This window comes from Mytilus californianus, unplaced genomic scaffold (genome assembly GCF_021869535.1).
Source record: "Mytilus californianus isolate M0D057914Y unplaced genomic scaffold, xbMytCali1.0.p SCAF_1, whole genome shotgun sequence".
NCBI classification, from domain to species: domain Eukaryota; kingdom Metazoa; phylum Mollusca; class Bivalvia; order Mytilida; family Mytilidae; genus Mytilus; species Mytilus californianus.
Window position 1 is genome coordinate 86,748,287 of NW_026262581.1, and position 21,553 is coordinate 86,769,839.

A 21,553-nucleotide genomic window follows, 5' to 3' on the forward strand; every position below is an offset into this window, starting at 1 on the left:
GTAGCGCAAGTGGTTCCCCTTAAACTGACCTAATCACAAACTAATACATGTTAAGTAAGCAAAAGTTTCAAAGTCAATAGACTGAGGGGGCAGGGCAAAATTATCTCCATGTAAATGAGATGTGCCAATGCTTATACAACTGCATACCAAATATCATTGACTATTAGTGGTTCCCCATTAACTGACCTAATCACAAACTAATACATTGTTGTTGACACCAACACTGTCTGAAACAGCATACTCAAGTCTCGATTTTTGACTTTGTCAAGGCAAGACAATGATAACTGACTTGTTATCAGTAATACGTAAAGCAAGCTATTCACTTCGTCATCCTGAGTTTTAAAAAAGCCTGAGAATAAATAAAACATTTAATATTACACATCTGCAAATCTGCAATCAACACTAAATTCTGTAAATAACAATAACCATTTATATGACACAAGACAACCACTGACAGGGTTCCTAACATGGGAATATGCGACAGAGATAGATTTAGTTCTTTTTAGATCTCAAACCTCCTCTGTTTTAATCTTGAATGCATATCCCCTTTTACATCTCATTCCATGTTTGTAAAAAGAAATTTTCAATAAGTTAAAGACGTCCTTACTTCATTTTTACAGGAAAAAATCCATAAATTGGGACTATTGGTAATCTAGTTTTCTCATATAATCTTCTTAACCAACCTGGAAGAAAACAATACAATTCAATACAAAAATGTTATATTGTTATCATGATTCTGACTAAATTGAATTTTTTTTATCAAAACCATGTGAGTTTTGACTTTGCATTGATTGATTGATGGATGTTTAACATCCAGCAAAAAATAGTACATGCATAACCAGTACAATAATGAGATATGATCATTTACCCTGCATTGTTACTTTGTACCAAATTAACTTTAATGGTTACATGTATATGTGTGCTCATAAATACTTAGTGAATATGGTCTTTAGTTTAAAGAACAGAGTTAACACTTTTATGTTCAACAACTACCTTGATGGTCTCATTGTAGTGATAACACGAGTGGCCAAGGTCATGGTGTTCCATCTATGGTAAGGTAAAACTAAAGATTTCAAAATTGGTATTTTATACTACTCAACAAAAAACATCTCACTGTTAAGATGCTGACCAAATATTAAGTCCTTCTGCTCAGTGGTTCCTAAAGAAAGTGTGACAGAAAATATGTGTTGGACAAAGAGAGATGGACAACAAGGTGATTGGTATAATGCACCCACTTCTACAATGGGAGTATAATAGCTCAATATTGGTTAACTTATTCAGTATTTTACAAAGCCTATTTTTATAAATAGGAATCAATAAACCCTGATAAGTATTATCTTAATATAGCATGTTTAGTGTCCAAATTTGTTTCTGTTACTTTAATCTACTTAAATAAGAAAGTACTAAAAAAAAACTGAGAATTTTATTATTTCACTTATTAGATAGAATGTCAGACCACAGTTCTGACTACTGACTAAAATATGATGTATGTCTTGAAAAGAAATACTTACTTCTTCCAATTCTTGGTGTTCTGAAAGACTCACGTAGATTCTGAGTAAATACTGGATATATTGGCTGAAAATATTACATCACTTTATTAACAACTAAATCAGATTGCAATTATCCATATGATTAGAATTTTTTTTACAATAATGTTTTTGGGTGATTATCTTTACATTTAACAACCACTATATTATTCAATTTTAAATAAGATACATAACCTGACTTATTCTTGATGACATGTGTGAATCAGAGAAATTATGTACATCTAAGGTATTTCACACTATAAATTTAGATGTAGAACTAGATTTCAATTATATTATGGAATGTAGTTGCAAGAATGGCTTTTTCATTAGATTTTCTGTGAGAAAAAACTTCTTCTAAATCACACGTACTGAAATTTTTCATATTATTATGAAATTCACATATGACGTCATTCACAATGTAAAAAATTTTTTTTTAAAATACTTATTTATGCTGTAGTGAAAACGTGTTATCACAAACATTAATGTAAAGATTTGAGGTGAAGATAAGGCTCTTTTTTGTCTTAAATCCTTACAGGCTTAAAATTACAACTGGTTGTCTAATTAAAAGCTGTTTTATTTGGAATCCAGGGCTCATGCTAGCAGGCAACTGGGGCGAATAAGTCGCTTTTCCATCTGGCACTTCGCTTTGCCCAACCATCAAAAGCGATATTTAGTCGCATGTAGTCGCTTTCGCCATCAGCAATTTTCCATTTTTACCAAGTCGATGAAACAGCAATTTTTCATGTATAAGTTCAAAAACATAAACGATTTATTTATTTAGAAAAGATGTAAAAGTATTGACTTGAGAGATTGGTCGTATGTTATTCCAAAGAAACAACTTTTCCAAAGTATTGTGTTTCACTTCCTGTAATCATTACTCGCAAGCGTATATCAAAACATTCTGATTCTTGGCAAAATAAGTTTATCACTTCATTAGAACGTGATAAAAATTGCCTTTAGTTAATGTTTCTTCCATTCATTGCATTGAAAGCATCATATTCTTTTCCAAATCACTTGTCAAACATTGTTTATTTTCGTAAATTTTTCTTTTCAGCCACTGAAAAATTAGTAGGAACCATGGATCAGAGGTGGTACTCATCAGAAGGGAAACAGTGCAAAATTGTGCAACTAGGAATGATTATTTAAGACATCAACTGAAACAACTGTTACTTTAATTGTATTCTCAGGTATGAATTTAATAATATAAAAATAATTAAATGAATAGGATACATATGGCTCTTTATATTATGGTAAAAACCAAACATTGCAGCACCGCAGGTGAACAAGCGCTTCTCTTTTAAGTCTCACAATTTCTTCACACCAGTTTCAAAAAGAAAAGTCACTTCTCCCTATGATTCTAAAGTAGTGTGAGCCCTGTAATTATGACATTATTGTGGCCAGTTTTTATTGGTGGAGAATCAAGAGTGCCCAGAGAGAACCACCGACCTTGAGCAGGAAAACAGGCAATCCTAGTCAATTAACATTGGAATCAAACACACCTGCCACGTGCTGGATTCAAACTCACAACCTCTGTGTTGACAGGGTAGTGATCACTGTAGATGTACTACTTAGACTAATCTGCCACCAAGGCTACTACACAACCTCTGTATTGACTGGGTAGTGATCACTGTAGATGTACTACTTAAGACTACTCTGCCACCAAGGCTCCTACACAACCTCTGTGTTGACAGGGTAGTGATCACTGTAGATATACTACTTAGACTACTCTGCCACCAAGGCTCCTACACATCTTCTGTGTTGACAGGGTAGTGATCACTGTAGATATAATACTTAGACTACTCTGCCACCAAGGCTACTACACAACCTCTGTGTTGACAGGCTAGTGATCACTGTAGATATACTACTTAAGACTACTCTGCCACCAAGGCTACTACACAACCTCTGTATTGACAGGGTAGTGATCACTGTAGATATACTACTTAAGACTACTCTGCCACCAAGGTTACTACACAACCTCTGTGTTGACAGGGTAGTGATCACTGTAGATATACTACTTTAGACTACTCTGCCACCAAGGCTACTACACAACCTCTGTGTTGACAGGCTAGTGATCACTGTAGATGTACTTCTTCAACTACTCTGCCACCAAGGCTCCTACACAACTTCTGTGTTGACAAGGTAGTGATCACTGTAGATATACTACTTAGACTACTCTGCCACCAAGGCTCCTACACAACTTCTGTGTTGACAGGGTAGTGATCACTGTAGATGTACTACTTAAGACTACTCTGCCACCAAGGCTCCTACACAACTTCTGTGTTGACAGTGTAGTGATCACTGTAGATGTACTACTTAAGACTACTCCGCCACCAAGGCTCCTACACAACCTCTGTGTTGACAGGCTAGTGATCACTGTAGATGTACTACTTCGACTACTCTGCCACCAAGGCTCCTACACAACCTCTGTGTTGACAGGGAAGTGTCACTGTAGATGTACTACTTAGACTACTCTGCCACCAAGGCTCCTACACAACCTCTGTGTTGACAGGGTAGTGATCACTGTAGATGTACTACTTAGACTAATCTGCCACCAAGGCTACTACACAACCTCTGTATTGACAGAGTAGTGATCACTGTAGATGTACTACTTAGACTACTCTGCCACCAAGGCTCCTACACAACCTCTGTGTTGACAGGCTAGTGATCACTGTAGATGTACAACTTAAGACTAATCTGCCACCAAGGCTCCTACACAACCTCTAGGTTGACAGGCTAGTGATCAATGTAGATGTACTTCTTCGACTACTCTGCCACCAAGGCTCCTACCTAACTTCTGTGTTGACAGGGTAGTGATCACTGTAGATATACTACTTAGACTACTCCGCCACCAAGGCTCCTACACAACTTCTGTGTTGACAGGGTAGTGATCACTGTAGATGTACTACTTAGACTTCTCCGCCACCAAGGCTCCTACAGAACTTCTGTGTTGACAGGGTAGTGATCACTGTAGATATACTACTTAGACTACTCCGCCACCAAGGCTCCTACACAACTTCTGTGTTGACAGGGTAGTGATCGCTGTAGACATAATACTTAGACTACTCTGCCACCAAGGCTACTACACAACCTCTGTGTTGACAGGGTAGTGATCACTGTAGATGTACTACTTAGACTACTCTGCCACCAAGGCTCCTACACAACTTCTGTGTTGACAGGGTAGTGATCACTGTAGATGTACTACTTAGACTAATCTGCCACCAAGGCTACTACACAACCTCTGTATTGACAGAGTAGTGATCACTGTAGATGTACTACTTAAGACTAATCTGCCACAGAGGCTCCTACACAACCTCTGTGTTCACATAGTAGTGATCACTGTAGATGTACTACTTAGACTAATCTGCCACCAAGGCTACTACACAACCTCTGTATTGACAGGGTAGTGATCACTGTAGATGTACTACTTAAGACTAATCTGCCACAGAGGCTCCTACACAACCTCTGTGTTGACAGGGTAGTGATCACTGTAGATGCACTACTTAGACTACTCTGCCACCAAGGCTCCTACACAACCTCTGTGTTGACAGGGTAGTGATCACTGTAGATGTACTACTTAGACTAATCTGCCACCAAGGCTACTACACAACCTCTGTATTGACAGAGTAGTGATCACTGTAGATGTACTACTTAAGACTAATCTGCCACAGAGGCTCCTACACAACCTCTATGTTGACAGGTTAATGATCACTGTAGATGCACTACTTAGACTACTCTGCCACCAAGGCTCCTACACAACTTCTGTGTTGACAGGGTAGTGATCACTGTTGATGTACTACCGTATAGCGTGTTATTTTCGCGGGTGTAAAATTTTGCAATTTAGGGGCAACAAAGTATATGAAAAATTTTGGCGGTTTTTATTTTGGCGGATTCTTTAATCCCTATTAAATATTTTGGCGGACACTTAAATGGTTGCAGTTAAAAAGTTGTAGAAATTGACAAGAGATAGAGAGATAAGATAAATAATAGTTTATTTAAGTGTCACATATTGATCTATAACAAAAGTATCTATTGTTATGGTTAAATGATTGTTTTACCTGCATCACGTCTTTATATTTATTGATTATATTTTGATACAGTTAATCAATAGAATACCGGTACTTAGATATTTGCCATAGGTGTACAAACCTCTGGTAAATGTTACGGTTGATTAGTTACGAAATTGACCGGACCTTTGATGTACTAATTTGATCATAAAATTATCATGAGTGACTTGCGACTCTTATATAATTTGACACTAAATAATAAGGATAAAATACCTGACAGAGTACCTTACACTCTAATATTATTAATTATTTTATTATGTAACCAATTACCTAATTAACACCTGACAGCCTTGGAACAATGGCTTTTCGCATTTATGTTGGTTAAATTAACATAAACCATTATTGATTCGACGAACGGGAAAAATAGATAATTTATAAAACGCTTTAGGTATTAGAAAGTACTGAACGTATGCATAAATTTTCGCGGAATTTAATTTCGCGATTTCCCCTTACCCGCCAAAATAAGCGAAAATAAACACCCGGCGAAAAATAACCCGCTATACGGTACTTAGACTACTCTGCCACCAAGGCTCCCATTAAACCTCAGTGTTGATAGGGTAGTGATCACTGTAGATGTACTACTTAGACTACTCTGCCACCAAGGCTCCTACACAACCTCTGTGTTGACAGGCTAGTGATCACTGTAGATGTACTACTTAGACTTCTCCGCCACCAAGGCTCCTACACAACCTCTGTGTTGACAGGCTAGTGATCACTGTAGATGTACTACTTAGACTAATCTGCCACTGAGGCCCCACCTTTATAAAACATGTGGTTATTCTTTAATGACTATCCTTTTCTGTCATGCCACAAACTTCAGTGTAATATCTGTTAATTGTTCCCAAAGTAAAATACTATATATTCACTAAAATCTAAATATCAAAAAAGCTTGGTAGCTCCAGGGAGAAAATATAACATTGTTTCCCTTGATGTCAGTAGGTAGGTGCGGTCCAAAAAGAAGTGAACAATTGTTTCCCATTACAGAAAAGATTTCCCATAGATACTTTCAAAAGAAACTCCCAGAATTCTGTAAACAATAGCAGCTACCTTATACTAGGAAGATATTAGATAAACAATCTATTAAAAAATCTTAAAATTTATAAATATGAAACTTTTTGAAAATTTAAATGTACAATAGTAATTATTTAAATTTTCAAATTGCAATAAAAATAAGACAACTGTTAAATAAAACATCAAAATCTATTTACTTTTGTAATTTTTTTTTAGTAATTTAGCACTTGATGATAGAATGGTAATAAAAAAAAGGAATTTTGAGTTAGGAAAGATCATCATTTTCAACAATATAAAGCACAAAACAATTGCTGTGAGAGCCTAGTATAGGTAAAAAAAGATTGATAGCAACCTTCTTCAAGTCATTTTTTCTTAAAAAATCTTTGCTGTACCTGAAAATTATTATACCAATTGTCATTCAATAATATAGAGACGATTCAGATCTTACCACATTAGCTTGGATAGCTACTTTAGCAAATCCATTACGATTACCCCACATTACTGGATAATATTCATCTCCAAATAAGGCTTCTCTTACACCACCTCAAAATAGAAATGAAACAGGATTGATTATTCATTATTTGAACTCCTTTAAAGGGGTATTAGATGCAAAATTCATTTTCACCAGCTATTACAATAAATAAACTGCTCCTGCTTTCCTTTATATATAACAATCATTCACAGATATCATAAAATGTAAGTACAATGTATCGTACAACCTTCAATTCTATTTTGACATTATCTTTCTTAACAAACAACAAATTTCTGCTGTGGAAACAATCTAATAAGTGATCGACATAATCTCCAAAGAATTTGACAGAAATATTGAATGTTAGGAGAATGTTTTGGTATATAAGTCAGGAGCCTCTGGCCTTTGTTAGTCTTGTATGTTTTTTAATTTTAGTTCGTTTATATGTTTTGGAGTTTATTGTGATGTCCATTTTCACTGAACTAGTACACAATTTTATTTAGGGGCCAGCTGAGGACCACCTCCGGGTGCGGGATTTTCTCGTTGCGTTTGAAGACCCATTGGTGGCCTTCGGCTGTTGTCTGCTCTTTGGTCGGGTTGTTGTCTCTTTGACATATTCCCCATTTCCATTCTCAATTTTTTTTGTTCTGGAATCTTCTTACATCAAACATGGTCATTCAGTTTACCAGGAAAGGTCAAGTCAGAGATTGCAAGCATAATTTAGCAATTGCCTATTTCTTGTTTGGAAGAAAATAATATTACTGGTAAGAAACATTACTCCTTATTCTACAAAACTTTACCAATTAACAATTACTTTGTCAGACATAAAGGTTTTTTCATTCATTTGAAATATTTTCCAATATTTAAAATATGGTGTAGATTTTTAGTATTCCAAATTTCTAAGCTTATCAACATAAGATCAAATAAATTACAGTGTCAAGGTCATTAAATCTAAGAGGATTTACAGTTTAGTTTTACTTACCTATTATTCATGCATGTTAACTTAAGTTTAAACTGACAAAAGGTTTCAAAATAAAATACCTAAATAGAAATTTTCAATATTGTAATTATCATGCATTTCTGCTAAGTTTAGTTTTGCCTAATGGAAACAAGTAAGAAGAGTTTTAATAAGTTTACAAAGACTGATCCCAATCACATCAATTCACATTGACACAAAAAAAGTTAAAAAACTATCACATCATCATGCATGTATTACATTCCACTGCTTGGTCATACTGAATGGAGTTAAAAGAAATTGGAAACAACAATAGTGCACACGTTAAAATGTCTCACCTACTTATCTCTCAATCGATCATGATTGAATTTTACGTTGAAAGTCTTCAAGATCAAGGTTTTACTACAGATATCACATAAACTTAACATTATCAATGATCCATGAAAATGAGGTCATGGTCAGATGAACTCAGGTAGACACACATGTTCACCTTAAAATCATTCCATACACCAAAAACAGATGACCTATTGCTAATACATGTAGAATCTAAGAAACATATTTTACAATGAAACTAACATAGATCAATAGACAATGAAAATTAGGTCAAGGTCAAGTGAAACCGGCAAGATGGACATGCACACTTATCAATCTTTCCAAACACAAAATATAGTTGACCTATTGCTTACAGTATCTAAGAAATTGACCCTGAAAACTTTATTTTGACAAATGAAGTATGCAACTAAGGTCAAGGTCAGATGAACCCTCCCAAATGGACATGTGCACCTCATATTCCTGCCATACACCAAATACTGTTTACCTATCTCTTATAGTATCTAAGAAACTGACTTAAACCTTAAAAACTTAACATTGATCAATGTACCATGAATAACTTAAAAGTCAGTTCAACCCTAGACCAATACCTAAAAGATTCCCTTCTTTCAGAACATTTACAAAGGCTTGAATGGACACCCATGTTACATACCTGGAGCAATTCCTAAAAGGTGACCACCCTTCAGAACATTAACACAACTCTGTATGGTCCCTGGTGTAACTCTCATTACTTCCATCAACAGTCTCCAACCTAAAACCAAATTGTATGTATGATACAATTTTATGTCTTCCTGAAAATCTATAATACCAAATCTCTTTTTAAGGGTTAAATAATATGATAACAGGTTTCAACAAACAAAGATATACATTATGTTTCCATTACAATTTTGTGCATTTTCAACTTTATATTCAAGATATATAATATATATATGTTTGTGAACTGTAGAAGACTCAAAAGTTTGATGGGGAATTGGGGATGCTAAGAAATTATGGTTCAGCTAAGGTATGAACGTATGTGCTGCAGAATGAAAACAAGTTGACCACAGTAAAGTGTGCAATATATGAAAAAAGCCTTGGATCCTGCTCCAATCTCTGCTTGTTATACATGTATGTAAAATCATGTCATCTTGACATGTTCTCATCCTGATATGCATGTAACATTTTCCACTGGGCATTAAACACCAAACCATCAATTCATATAAGTACTTGGGCATTAAACACCAAACCATCAATTCATATAAGTACTTGGGCATTAAACACCAAACCATCAATTCATATAAGTACTTGGGCATTAAACACCAAACCATCAATTCATATAAGTACTAATGCATTTTATAATATATACATTATACAAAAACATTTGACACATACCTGGAATGTGAAATAAGAAGTTATCCCCAACAGCTCGTATATGTCTATTTTTTTCTAACATACACCTAGCTACAATGTAGTAGAAATCTATTGGTATGGTACCATGGTAATATATCAAGAGTGCTGGTCCTTCTTTTGGTATCTTTTCCAACCCTTCAATTTCATAACCTATTCAACAAAAGGTATTAAATCTAATTTTTCTACGTTTTATTCTAAGTTCTAAAGGATTTGTATTACAATTGTAAATTACAAAAAAAAAGAAACAACACTGTAACTCTACCATATTTCACGCCTGCATCATGTCGTACCTATCCTTTATCTATTGTTTGAGTGTTTGGCTTTATATTTGGTACGTTTAATCTGTAAAACCTGTCAACTCTGACTTTAAAAATTATTATATACCTATATGGAGTTATTTCCTTTCAGACCGACAGGTCATTCTTTTGAAGAAACAAGCTTGATGATACCAAGTTTCAATGAAATGTGTATCAAGGCATAAAATAATGACCTGCGTCGGGTCATTATTTTCCCTGATTAAAATGCAAACTACAGATTACTAAAAACATTTAATCTGTGTGTTGTTGCTAAATGGGTTTTATTGTAGAATTTTCTATCTATAACATTTTTAAAAACATTTAGGCAGAAATAATTCTTGCCTCCGTGTATAAGACTGAAACAAATACCCTTTACTCTATTAAATGACAAAATATTCTTATTTTCTACAGGGGAACAGCCATGTTCTTTAAAAGGGGGGGGGGCTATAATAAATCATACTGATTCTGAATTTTTGAAGAAAAAAATGTATTGCCAGACAAAAGAGAGAAAACAATTATTCTGAAAAGTTCGTTAAAAATTGTTGAAAAAATTATCTGCTTTTCTGACAGTGATAAAAATGTCATGAAACAAGAGAAAAACACAGCACCCTTTATATGATAAATTACTTACAAAGTGACTTGTATTTTTCGTACATCTTAACAAAACAGTTGCTTCTTGCTTCATGCAATTACTGTACCATTTATATTGTAACTGGACAGTGATTTCTAATGTTTATACATGTATCTAGATTAATTAGTGAGTTTTATTTCACATTAAAAATGAGCTGTGGGGAGTTGTTATACCTATACGCTTAAGAAAAGAATATCCCACTTCAATGTGATTGGTAAAATAGGATACAATTCCTGTAAATCTTTGCAGAAAATGATATTTTTTTATGGTATTTAAGTCAGATAATGCATACCCTCGGCGTGTTATACGACAAGAAACACCTTAAAATATGCATTATCTATAACAAGTTCCTGTTTCAGTCAGTAATTTTTTATACATAATCTCACGAAGACTGACCAATTCATTTGACCCCATTAAGGGACAGTGTGCTTACTAGAATATCTGACTCAAACTAATACTATTCCTCTATATTATCAAAGTAAATAAGTGTACCAGATCTGATGAAAACCTTGAAAATACAAATCAATCCATTTTTTCTCCTTTCCTTGAATTGCCTTTTGATCTTGAAAATTATATTAGCACTGGGAGTCTTTCTCCATATTATTAGGTGTACCAATTATGAATGGTGACTGAACAAGCCAAAATATAGTCTACATATATTCCATTGACAAATGGCTGTAACTCTCCCACATACCGACATGCTTTGATAACCTTCAGTATATTATAAATAGAACTACAATCCCTTTCCATAGTACAAATATCAATGAAAAAAAAAAATATGTATAAAAGCATATCAAATTATACATTCATACATGTATATGACACAATATATAAGATTTCATTATAATAAATAAAATAATGATAAAAATAATGACATGAAAAATCAAATTTAATGATTTTAAAATAACAAAATAACTTGGATATTTTTTATGACTGATTTATAATCATATAAAACAGTCTGATTGTTTGTGTCTTTAGGCATGGCTAAATAATAGGAAAATAGAACTTCTTATATCTGTAGTGACAAATATTGAAATGAATTTTACGGATAAGATATCAAAATAAAAAATATCAAAATTTTATTTAAGGCATCTTGTCCCAGGTTAGAGTTGTCTTTTTGACATTGTTCCTACATCTTTTTTATTAATATTGTATCTATATTGTTTCATAGATCAAAACCTATTTGTTCAGTGTATGTTTACGTTTGTTTTTTTTTTTGCCTTTTTGATCGAGTTAAGCCATTTCAATTGATATTTTATAGTGTGCCTTTTTATGTTGAAATGTTACACTACTGTTTCAGGTTAGGGTGAAGGTTGGTGCCTGTTAAAACGTTTAAAACTGCTGCATTTGTAAGCACCTGTCCTAAGTCAGGAGCCTGTTGTTCAGTGGTTGTCGTTTGTTGGTGTGGTTCATAAGTGTTTATCGTTTCTCATTTTTTATATAGATTAGACCGTTGGTTTTCCTGTTTGAATTGTTTTACACTAGTTATTTTGGGGCCCTTTATCGCTTGCTGTTCGGTGTGATCCAAGGCTCCATGTTGAAGGCCCTACTTGGACCTATAATTTTTTACTTTTTATACATTGTGACTTGGATAGAGAGTTGTCTCATTGGCACTCATACCACATCTTCTTATTTATATATACAATATACATACCATGCCAAATTCTTGCCTGACCATCCCAAAAGGCTGAAACTGTCTTTCTTGCTCCATCCCAAAAGTCTTGGCTGTAAGCTTCCCGCAGGCGATGTCGATAGTTATGGACATGTAGAAACAAAGCCATTCCATAGAAAAACAATAGAATAATTAATGGTAACAGGAAAGATATGACGATTGGGTACAGTACCCATAATACCCATTTCCAGTAATGAATGTCAAGGTTGTCAATAGATTCCCAGACATATGTTAGATATGGTATTGTTCCATTCAACATTGTGTGGCCAACTGTACACCAAGAGAGATAACCAGTCCTCCTTCATTAGGGTATTACAGGTACCTTAAAAAAGAAAAAAAAAATGTCAACAATCCTTCAAAACCAGTTTTTTTCTCTTTTGAACCGTTTCAAATCTTAACATCCAGGGGCTATTAAAGCTTGCTATATGGAATAGGTTTCATTCATTGTTCAAGTCTGTATGGTGTAAAGTTGTTGGTTAATAGTTGCTTCATTGGAATTGGCAAACTCCTAATAGCATAACATTTACGAGAATACAATATTATTATACCTACATGAATTAATTGATCAAATTCTGTTACCAATTCAATTTAAAATTATGTGTGCCTGAAAATTTTAAATAAAATTGAACAATTATACATGACATTTTTTTCTTGACCAAATTGATGGAAACAGTTTTAATTAGATATATTTGCAGAATATCTTTCTTTTTTTTCTAAACAAACATCTTTGTGGAAATCTTCATACATTTTGAAGATGATCTAACATGTTCAAGGTTTTGATGAGTGGAAACCTAAATTCAAAATATAAGAGAGAGGCAAAAGATACCAAGGCAAAAAAAGAAAAGAACCACAAGACATACAACAGTAAACAAAACACTACATATAAAACTAAAGACTCTGCAACTAAAATCCCACCAAAAACGAAAACTCCCATTATAATACCATTCTGCGGTTGTCTATTCCGCTGAAACTTCTTGAAATAAATCTACATTTAATTATCTGCAAAATGGTGTATAACACGCCTATTTCCATTGTCGGAATCATTTGTAACAGACAGGCCTTCCAAGTATGTCAACCGTATTTATTTCGTCTTTTCACAGCCAAATGGAAATGTTAATCTTGCAGTGACTGATTAATTATAATTGATCCAGAAAAAGGAGCAAACATAAAATGAAGGTGCAAGCATGATGTTAAACCAAGGGATGTTAGATAGTTATGATTGACAGGTGGAGATACAGAAACACTATACACACGTTGTAAATGGAAAAAAAAGTCAAATATTTGATAAATATAGGAAAAAAGTCACAAATCTGGTAGGAAATAATGTCCATTTTTGTACAAACGTTTAATAGTATTCAATTTCTTTTCTCCTTTTTAAAGTCAGATCTTTCATTGGTAAATAAATGACATAAAAAAAAACATAAAATACTTATATTTTTTAAGGTTTTAAGTGTTGTCATTTATTTACCTATGAAAGATCTAACTTTAAAAAAGGAGAAAAACGTATAATCTGTCTCAACATCAGATGATTGACAGGAACTATAAATAGTAAATTGAATAAAATTGAGAATGGAAATGGGGAATGTGTCAAAGAGACAACCCGACCATAGAACAGACAACAGCCGAAGGCCACCAATGGGTCTTCAATGCAGCGAGAAACTCCCGCACCCGGAGGCGTCCTTCAGCTGGCCCCTAAACAAATATGTATACTAGTTCAGTGATAATGGACATCATACTAAACTCTAAATTATACACAAGAAACTAAAATTAAAAATGATACAAGACTAACAAAGGCCAGAGGCTCCTGACTTGGGACAGGCGCAAAAATGCGGCTGGGTTAAACATGTTTTTTGAGATCTCAAACCTCCCCTATACCTCTAGCCAATGTAGAAAAAATAAACGTACAACAGTACGCACAGTAAAACTCAGTTTAAGAGAAGTCCGAGTCCGATGTCAGAATAAGAAAACAAAAGAAAATAAACAAAATGACAATAATACATAAATAACAACAGACTACTAGCAGTAACTGACATGCCAGCTCCAGACCTCAATTGAACTGATTGAAAGATTATGTATTCATCATATGAATATCAGGCACAATCCCTCCTGTTAGGGGTTTAGTATTATACCGTCATAAAATATATGAGAAGAACATAATCCGTGTCATGCCAACAACTGGTTTTAGAATAAATATGTTTAATTCCGATGCAAAGACCCTATAAGTGAATCAATATTAAAGCCAAAATATGCAATTTTTAATGACCTGACAACAGTATCGTAACTATATCCCTTCTTAATAAGTCTGTTTAAAGGTTTTGTTAGCTTTTGAGGTGAATACTGACAATTTTCCTCAGACTTTTTATGTACATAGGTATAAATGTTTGTGCCTAAATGGTTATGAAAATCTTTTAAAAAAATTAATATATATATACGGTATTCAAAAAATTTAAATTCTCATTATTGTGACTTTATTTCCTGTTACTTTTTTTCCATGACGATTTGTTTTGCAACTTTTTTCCATGACTTTTTTTCCTGTGATTTTTTCCTACATTCATGCACATACTAAGCAGTAGTCAGATTTCCCCTGAGAGTAAATATCCACCTATTTTTACACTTGTATAGACGACTTTCAAATTAAAGCACTTTCCCCTGCATTTCCTACATGTATGTCACAATGCTTATGTTTTAACCACACAGGAAGAATGGATTGTTAAATAGTGTCATTTACAATGGTTTACCAAGAGTAACTCATTTATAAAAAAAACCAACTAGACATTGGTGTATACAGAGCAACACTGATCATCCTGGATACTAAGCATTCCGCTATTTTCTGGGTATCACATTTGAGTAAGTGGTTTCAACCTAAAGATAATCATATCTCTGTTAAACAGTGGGAACAAGGATTTCAATTGGCAAATTGAACAGTGACTTCATATTTCTGAAGTACAAATTCTATCCAAAGACGGCAAAGTAAAAATTATGTGGAACAGCACGATATTTTTTTCTCAGTAAAAAAAGCTGCCAAACAGGATGTAAATTATCCCTACAATATACAAGATGACACTATAGATAAAAGTTTAATTATTTCTGAAATAAAATATACTAAAAATTGTTTTAAATTAAAAGAAGTTGTTATTTTTTATTTCGTGATTTGTTTTCAGTTACCGCAAAGCCATCCGGATGTTGTGAGCGGCGTGACTTTTTACCCCAATATACCCCAACATACCCCAATATACCTCAAAAAGCAGTTTAAACATAATTTGGTTGAATAACAATGTTACACTAGGCATTAAAATGTTATTTTAACGACACTAAGACTTCATTTTATGAATATATTTAATTTTAAATCTCTTTTTTCCTCGTAAATTGTTCTGTTCATGTCAGCCGCTTGCGATCACAAAATGACTTTTTACCCCAATATACCCAAATATACTCCAATAAACAGTTTGAATACAATTTCCATGATAAGGAACGATATTACATGCAGATATATTAATATTGAACACAACTGTTTACATTTTTTGTGCATTTAGAGGCTTTTAAAACAGTTCTTTTTTCATGTATTGACGAAGGTTACACTAAAAACCCGAACGAACGAACCTAAAAATAAACCGGTAAATTTTTGCAATTTCTTTTTTCTCCCTTAAAATGTTGAGATTGTAAATGCATTTTGTGTTTTGTTTTCTCTTAAAAATAAGATATGATGTTTTTTTTCTAAAATAAAACTCGAAATTTTTTCTCAAATTTGGATGAATTTCTCAAATATTTGTTTTCTTTGAAAATAATATATGTTTAACATTTAAAGTTTTCTTTTTATGTTTATAAAACGTTTGTATCTTTCACTCACTAAAGACATTAGTCAGCGGAAATTCAATGTTGGTCAGGTCGGTGTGTTCACGTTTCTCAGACCAACATCTGATATTGTTTGTCATGCCAAGAAATCCTTGCTCATAACTCCGATGGACCTCCTACGGCATCCATTAATAGTTAAATATTAAATAGAAAAATATAAAACTTTCAAATGTAGCGTTTACAAAATAAAAATATTCCCTACGGAACACCCCCAACCCTTTTTTTTGCGCTCTCTATTTTCAACCCTCGAATCAAGCTTTCCAAACTAATTAATTTAAAAATTAAAACCTAGCTTTCTAACCGATCTATTCATGTACCGGACCGGCAACTCTCGTTATTTTATAAGAAAATCTACAATGCTGTTATACACATGCGTGTTGTCTGCTTGGAGTCTCCGCACAGGCACTTGACTCAGAATACATACCGAATATGGAAAGTGGAACTACAATTCAAAACATTAAGTCCGAAGGCACATTGAAGAACAACGTTTTTTTTTTTTTTTTTTTTTTTGCAAAGGTTGCCGTGGTAACCCTCCCTGTCACTGGTGTTAAACTGATAATCGTAACTGGAATTACGACGATCCCAATATGGCGACGGCAGAAATAGGTAAAATCTTTTCAGTCATTTTTCTCAAATGTAGCCCGTTGTTGGCAAGATTTATTCATCTGCAAGGTTTTTCTATACCATTACATCATATTTGAATCGTAACCAGGTAACGGTGCACTATAATTGTCTAAGCGCTTAGAAAGTTGCCGTCGAAAAATTCGGGATGATAATCGTAACTCGCAAAAATGATGATCGTAATTTCGGTATTAATAAACAAGAAGATAATCGTAACTGGATAGTGTTTGATTGGTATTGACACGAAAAACGTCTATCTAATAGCATATGATGAAAATATGGTGATGAATTAATCACGAAAACGTTCCCACATCTTATGACATTTCTTTTTGTGCATATATGATTAACAGTTCTAATGTAAACAGCTACATACTAGTATATATCATAAAATTGGAAGGGGGACCAGCTTCAATAAACACGAACTATGTTAAAATACTGAAAACTCCAGGAACTAGGACCGTCACAAAATATGGGAGAAAATTAAAAAAAATGTCATCATGATCTCTTCATGTTTAGAGTTAAAAAGAAATATTGTTTGGTATTCTATTTAAATACGGACTTGAAAACAAATGTCACACCTTTTTGAATGTGTAAAAAGTTGTATAGCCCATAAATACTATAAAAATGCTTAGCTACTTCATGACCGTCACTGACATTTCAATATCTCAGAAAATAACTATAAATTTTAACAACACCAATTTAGTTTGGCATTCTAATAATATGACATCCTTAAAACTTTTAATGATAATATAAGAGTAGAGAAAAGTTGGAATGCTTTGTGTGTTATGGAGTTAAGCACATGGTGACGTGGAGTTCATTGGCAAACATGGATTTGTGTTCTTTAATAGTTTGGCCAAAAGCCCGAAGATCAAGAAATCAAATTGATGTGGCCTTAAATTACCGTACAAGCTATATGTATTCAAACAATGACAGCAACTTTAAGAAATCATAGCGCATATTCCGCCATATCAGAAACAAACTGATTCAAGAAATCATAAATACTTGGTATATCAAAAATATGCTGCATACATATGCATGGAAGATATTGTAGAGAAAAAATATTGAAGGTAACAAAGAACATTTTTGTACTTGCATAATTACCATATACTTAGTACTTTTCTATCAAATGAAAACAAAAATTAGCCTTTCATAATTGTCATGCATTTTTCTGAAGCACAAAATATTTGTTTGATTATCTATTAAAGTCTTTGTAATTAAACCAGTTTCGACCGTGATGATCTACATATTATGCCTTCTGAGGACCAATACACATATATATAATATATTTGTGTTTTTTTTTTCAGTCCTTCAAATGCTTCGCAAGACTATACGCGCCATTTAGTTAAGGCTAATAAAACAATAAACACAAGTAACAATAAACACAAGTAACAATAAACACAAGTAACAATAAACACATGGAACAATAAACACAAGGAACAATAAACACAAGGAACAATAAACACAAGGAACAATAAACACAAGTAACAATAAACAATAGTAACAATAAACTGGTAACTATTCTAGATCCTTTACCATCCACCCTGTTTAAAGAAACGTCCTAAAATACATGGGTATTTAATCAAAATATTTGAATTTAATTTTTAAAATCATATAAAGTATTAGTGTAAAACAGAACAAAAGTGAATTCACTTGAAAAATATGAACGGCTATTGAAATATAAGGAAAAGGGCAAAATGCAAACTCATATCCACCAATCAAAGTATCAACTGTTAAATCCAATAAAAGTCAAATTTGATAAAATACGCATTGGGGTTACAAACTTTCCCACCCATTGCCTCGGCAGTTCTGTATGGCTAGGGATTATAGACTCTGCTTTAATAAAAAGCTATTGGATAGTACAACAGTGGGAGGGTAAAGAATTTCTAGGGTGAGCATCCCTAAAGGCCGAAACATCGAAATAAGGCAAAATTCGATCAAATACGCATTGGGGACACCCACTTTTACGACCCATTGTCTCGGTAGTTCTTTATGGCTAGGGATTATAAACGGACCCTAACGTATAGCTATTGGATAGTACTACAACGTGAGGGTAAAGAATTTCTGGGGTAAGCATTCTTAAAGGCCGGAAATTTCGTCCGTAACACGGAAAAAAAGTCAAATTTGATAAAATACGCATTGGGGCCACCAACTGTCCAACCCATTGCCTCGGCAGTTCTGTATGGCTAGGGATTATAGACTCTGCTTTAATACATAGCTATTGGATAGTACTACAGCGGGAGGGTAAAGAATTTCTGGGGTAAGCATTCTTAAAGGCCGGAAATTTCGTCCGTAACACGGGAAAAAAGTCAAATTTGATAAAATACGCATTGGGGTCACAAACTTTCCCACCCATTGCCTCGGCAGTTCTGTATGGCTAGGGATTATAGACTCTGCTTTAATAAATAGCTATTGGATAGTACTACAGCAGGAGGGTAAAGAATTTCTGGGGGTAAGCATTCCTAAAGGCCGAAAATGTCGTCCGAAACATGGAAATAAAGTCAAATTCGATCAAATACGCATTGGGGACACCCACTTTTACGACCCATTGTCTCGTTAGTTCTTTATGGCTAGGGATTATAAACGTACCCTAACGAATAGCTATTGGATAGTACTACAACGTGTGGGTAAAGAATTTCTGGGGTAAGCATTCCTAAAGGCCGGCAATTTCGTCCGTAACACGAAAAAAAAGTCAAATTTGATAAAATACGCATTGGGGTCACAAACTTTCCCACCCATTGCCTCGGCAGTTCTGTATGGCTAGGGATTATAGACTCTGATTTAATAAATAGCTATTGGATAGTACTACAGTGGGAGGGTAAAGAATGTATGGGGTAAGCATTCCTAAAGGCCGAAAATGTCGTCCGAAACATAGAAATAAAGCCAAAAATTCGATCAAATACGCATTGGGGTCACCAACTTTCCAACCCATTGCCTTGGCAGTTCTGTATGGCTAGGGATTATAGACCCTGTCCTAATGAATAGCTATTGGATAGTACTACAACGTGAGGGTAAAGAATTTCTGGGGTAAGCATTCTTAAAGGCCGGAAATTTCGTCCGTAACACGGGAAAAAAGTCAAATTTGATAAAATACGCATTGGGGTCACAAACTTTCCCACCCATTGCCTCGGCAGTTCTGTATGGCTAGGGATTATAGACTCTGCTTTAATAAATAGCTTTTGGATAGTACTACAGCAGGAGGGTAAAGAATTTCTGGGGGTAAGCATTCCTAAAGGCCGAAAATGTCGTCCGAAACATGGAAATAAAGTCAAATTCGATCAAATACGCATTGGGGACACCCACTTTTACGACCCATTGTCTCGGTAGTTCTTTATGGCTAGGGATTATAAACGTACCCTAAGGTATAGCTATTGGATAGTACTACAGCGGGAGGGTAAAGAATTTCTGGGGTAAGCATTCTTAAAGGCCGGAAATTTCGTCCGTAACACGGAAAAAAAGTCAAATTTGATAAAATACGCATTGGGGTTACAAACTTTCCCACCCATTGCCTCGGCAGTTCTGTATGGCTAGGGATTATAGACTCTGCTTTAATAAAAAGCTATTGGATAGTACTACAGTGGGAGGGTAAAGAATTTCTAGGGTGAGCATCCCTAAAGGCCGAAAATGTCGTCCGAAACATGGAAATAAGGCCAAATTCGATCAAATACGCATTGGGGACACCCACTTTTACGACCCATTGTCTCGGTAGTTCTTTATGGCTAGGGATTATAAACGGACCCTAACGTATAGCTATTGGATAGTACTACAACGTGAGGGTAAAGAATTTCTGGGGTAAGCATTCTTAACGGCCGGAAATTTCGTCCGTAACACGGAAAAAAAGTCAAATTTGATAAAATACGCATTGGGGCCACCAACTGTCCAACCCATTGCCTCGGCAGTTCTGTATGGCTAGGGATTATAGACTCTGCTTTAATAAATAGCTATTGGATAGTACTACAGCGGGAGGGTAAAGAATTTCTGGGACAAGCATTCCAAAAGGCCGAAAATGTCGTCCGAAACATGGAAATAAAGCCAAATTCGATCAAGAACTACGGAGACAATGGGTTTGAAAATGGGTGGCCCCAATGCGTATTTGATCGAATTTCGCTTTATTTCCATGTTTCGCACGAAATTTTCGACCTTTTGGAATGCTTACCCCAGAAATTCTTTGCCGTCTTGTTGTAGTACTATCCAATAGCTATTTATTAGAGCAGAGTCTATAATACCTAGCCATACAGAACTGCCGAGGCAATTGATTTGAACAAGTGGGTGACCCCAATGTCTATTTTATCAAATTTGACCATTTTCCGTGTTACGGACGAAATTTCGGCCGTTAAGAATACTTACCCCAGAAATTCTTTACCCTCACGTTGTAGTACTATCCAATAGCTATTCATTAGGGCAGGGTCTATAATGCCTAGCCATAAAGAACTATCGAGACAAAAGGTTTGAAAGTGGGTGGCCCCAATGCGTATTTGATCGAATTTGGCTTTATTTCCATGTTTCGCACGAAATTTTCGACCTTTGGGAATGCTTACGCCAGAAATTCTTTGCCGTCTCGTTGTAGTACTATCCAATAGCTATTTATTAGAGCAGAGTCTATAATACCTAGCCATACAGAACTGCCGAGGCAATGGATTTGAACAAGTGGGTGACCCCAATGTGTATTTTATCAAATTTGACCATTTTTCCGTGTTACGGACGAAATTTCCGGCCGTTAAGAATGCTTACCCCAGAAAT

At 34.6% G+C, this 21,553-nt stretch overlaps 1 protein-coding gene across 1 annotated transcript in view; it reads right to left on the reverse strand.

Moving 5' to 3' along the window:
• LOC127725670 (transmembrane protein 68-like) overlaps window positions 1-15,533 on the reverse strand; it is a 28,277-nt gene extending 12,744 nt beyond the window's left edge. Inside the window, exons 1-7 of the mRNA XM_052232824.1 lie at window positions 15,509-15,533; window positions 12,326-12,665; window positions 9,727-9,894; window positions 9,008-9,106; window positions 7,050-7,144; window positions 1,512-1,575; window positions 608-683 (exon numbers count right to left, since the gene is read on the reverse strand). Of these exons, the coding sequence (XP_052088784.1) occupies window positions 608-683; window positions 1,512-1,575; window positions 7,050-7,144; window positions 9,008-9,106; window positions 9,727-9,894; window positions 12,326-12,602 (779 nt within the window). The 5' untranslated portion in view covers window positions 12,603-12,665; window positions 15,509-15,533. The remainder of the gene's footprint in view (window positions 1-607; window positions 684-1,511; window positions 1,576-7,049; window positions 7,145-9,007; window positions 9,107-9,726; window positions 9,895-12,325; window positions 12,666-15,508) is intronic.
• Between the last annotated feature and the right edge of the window lie 6,020 nt (window positions 15,534-21,553).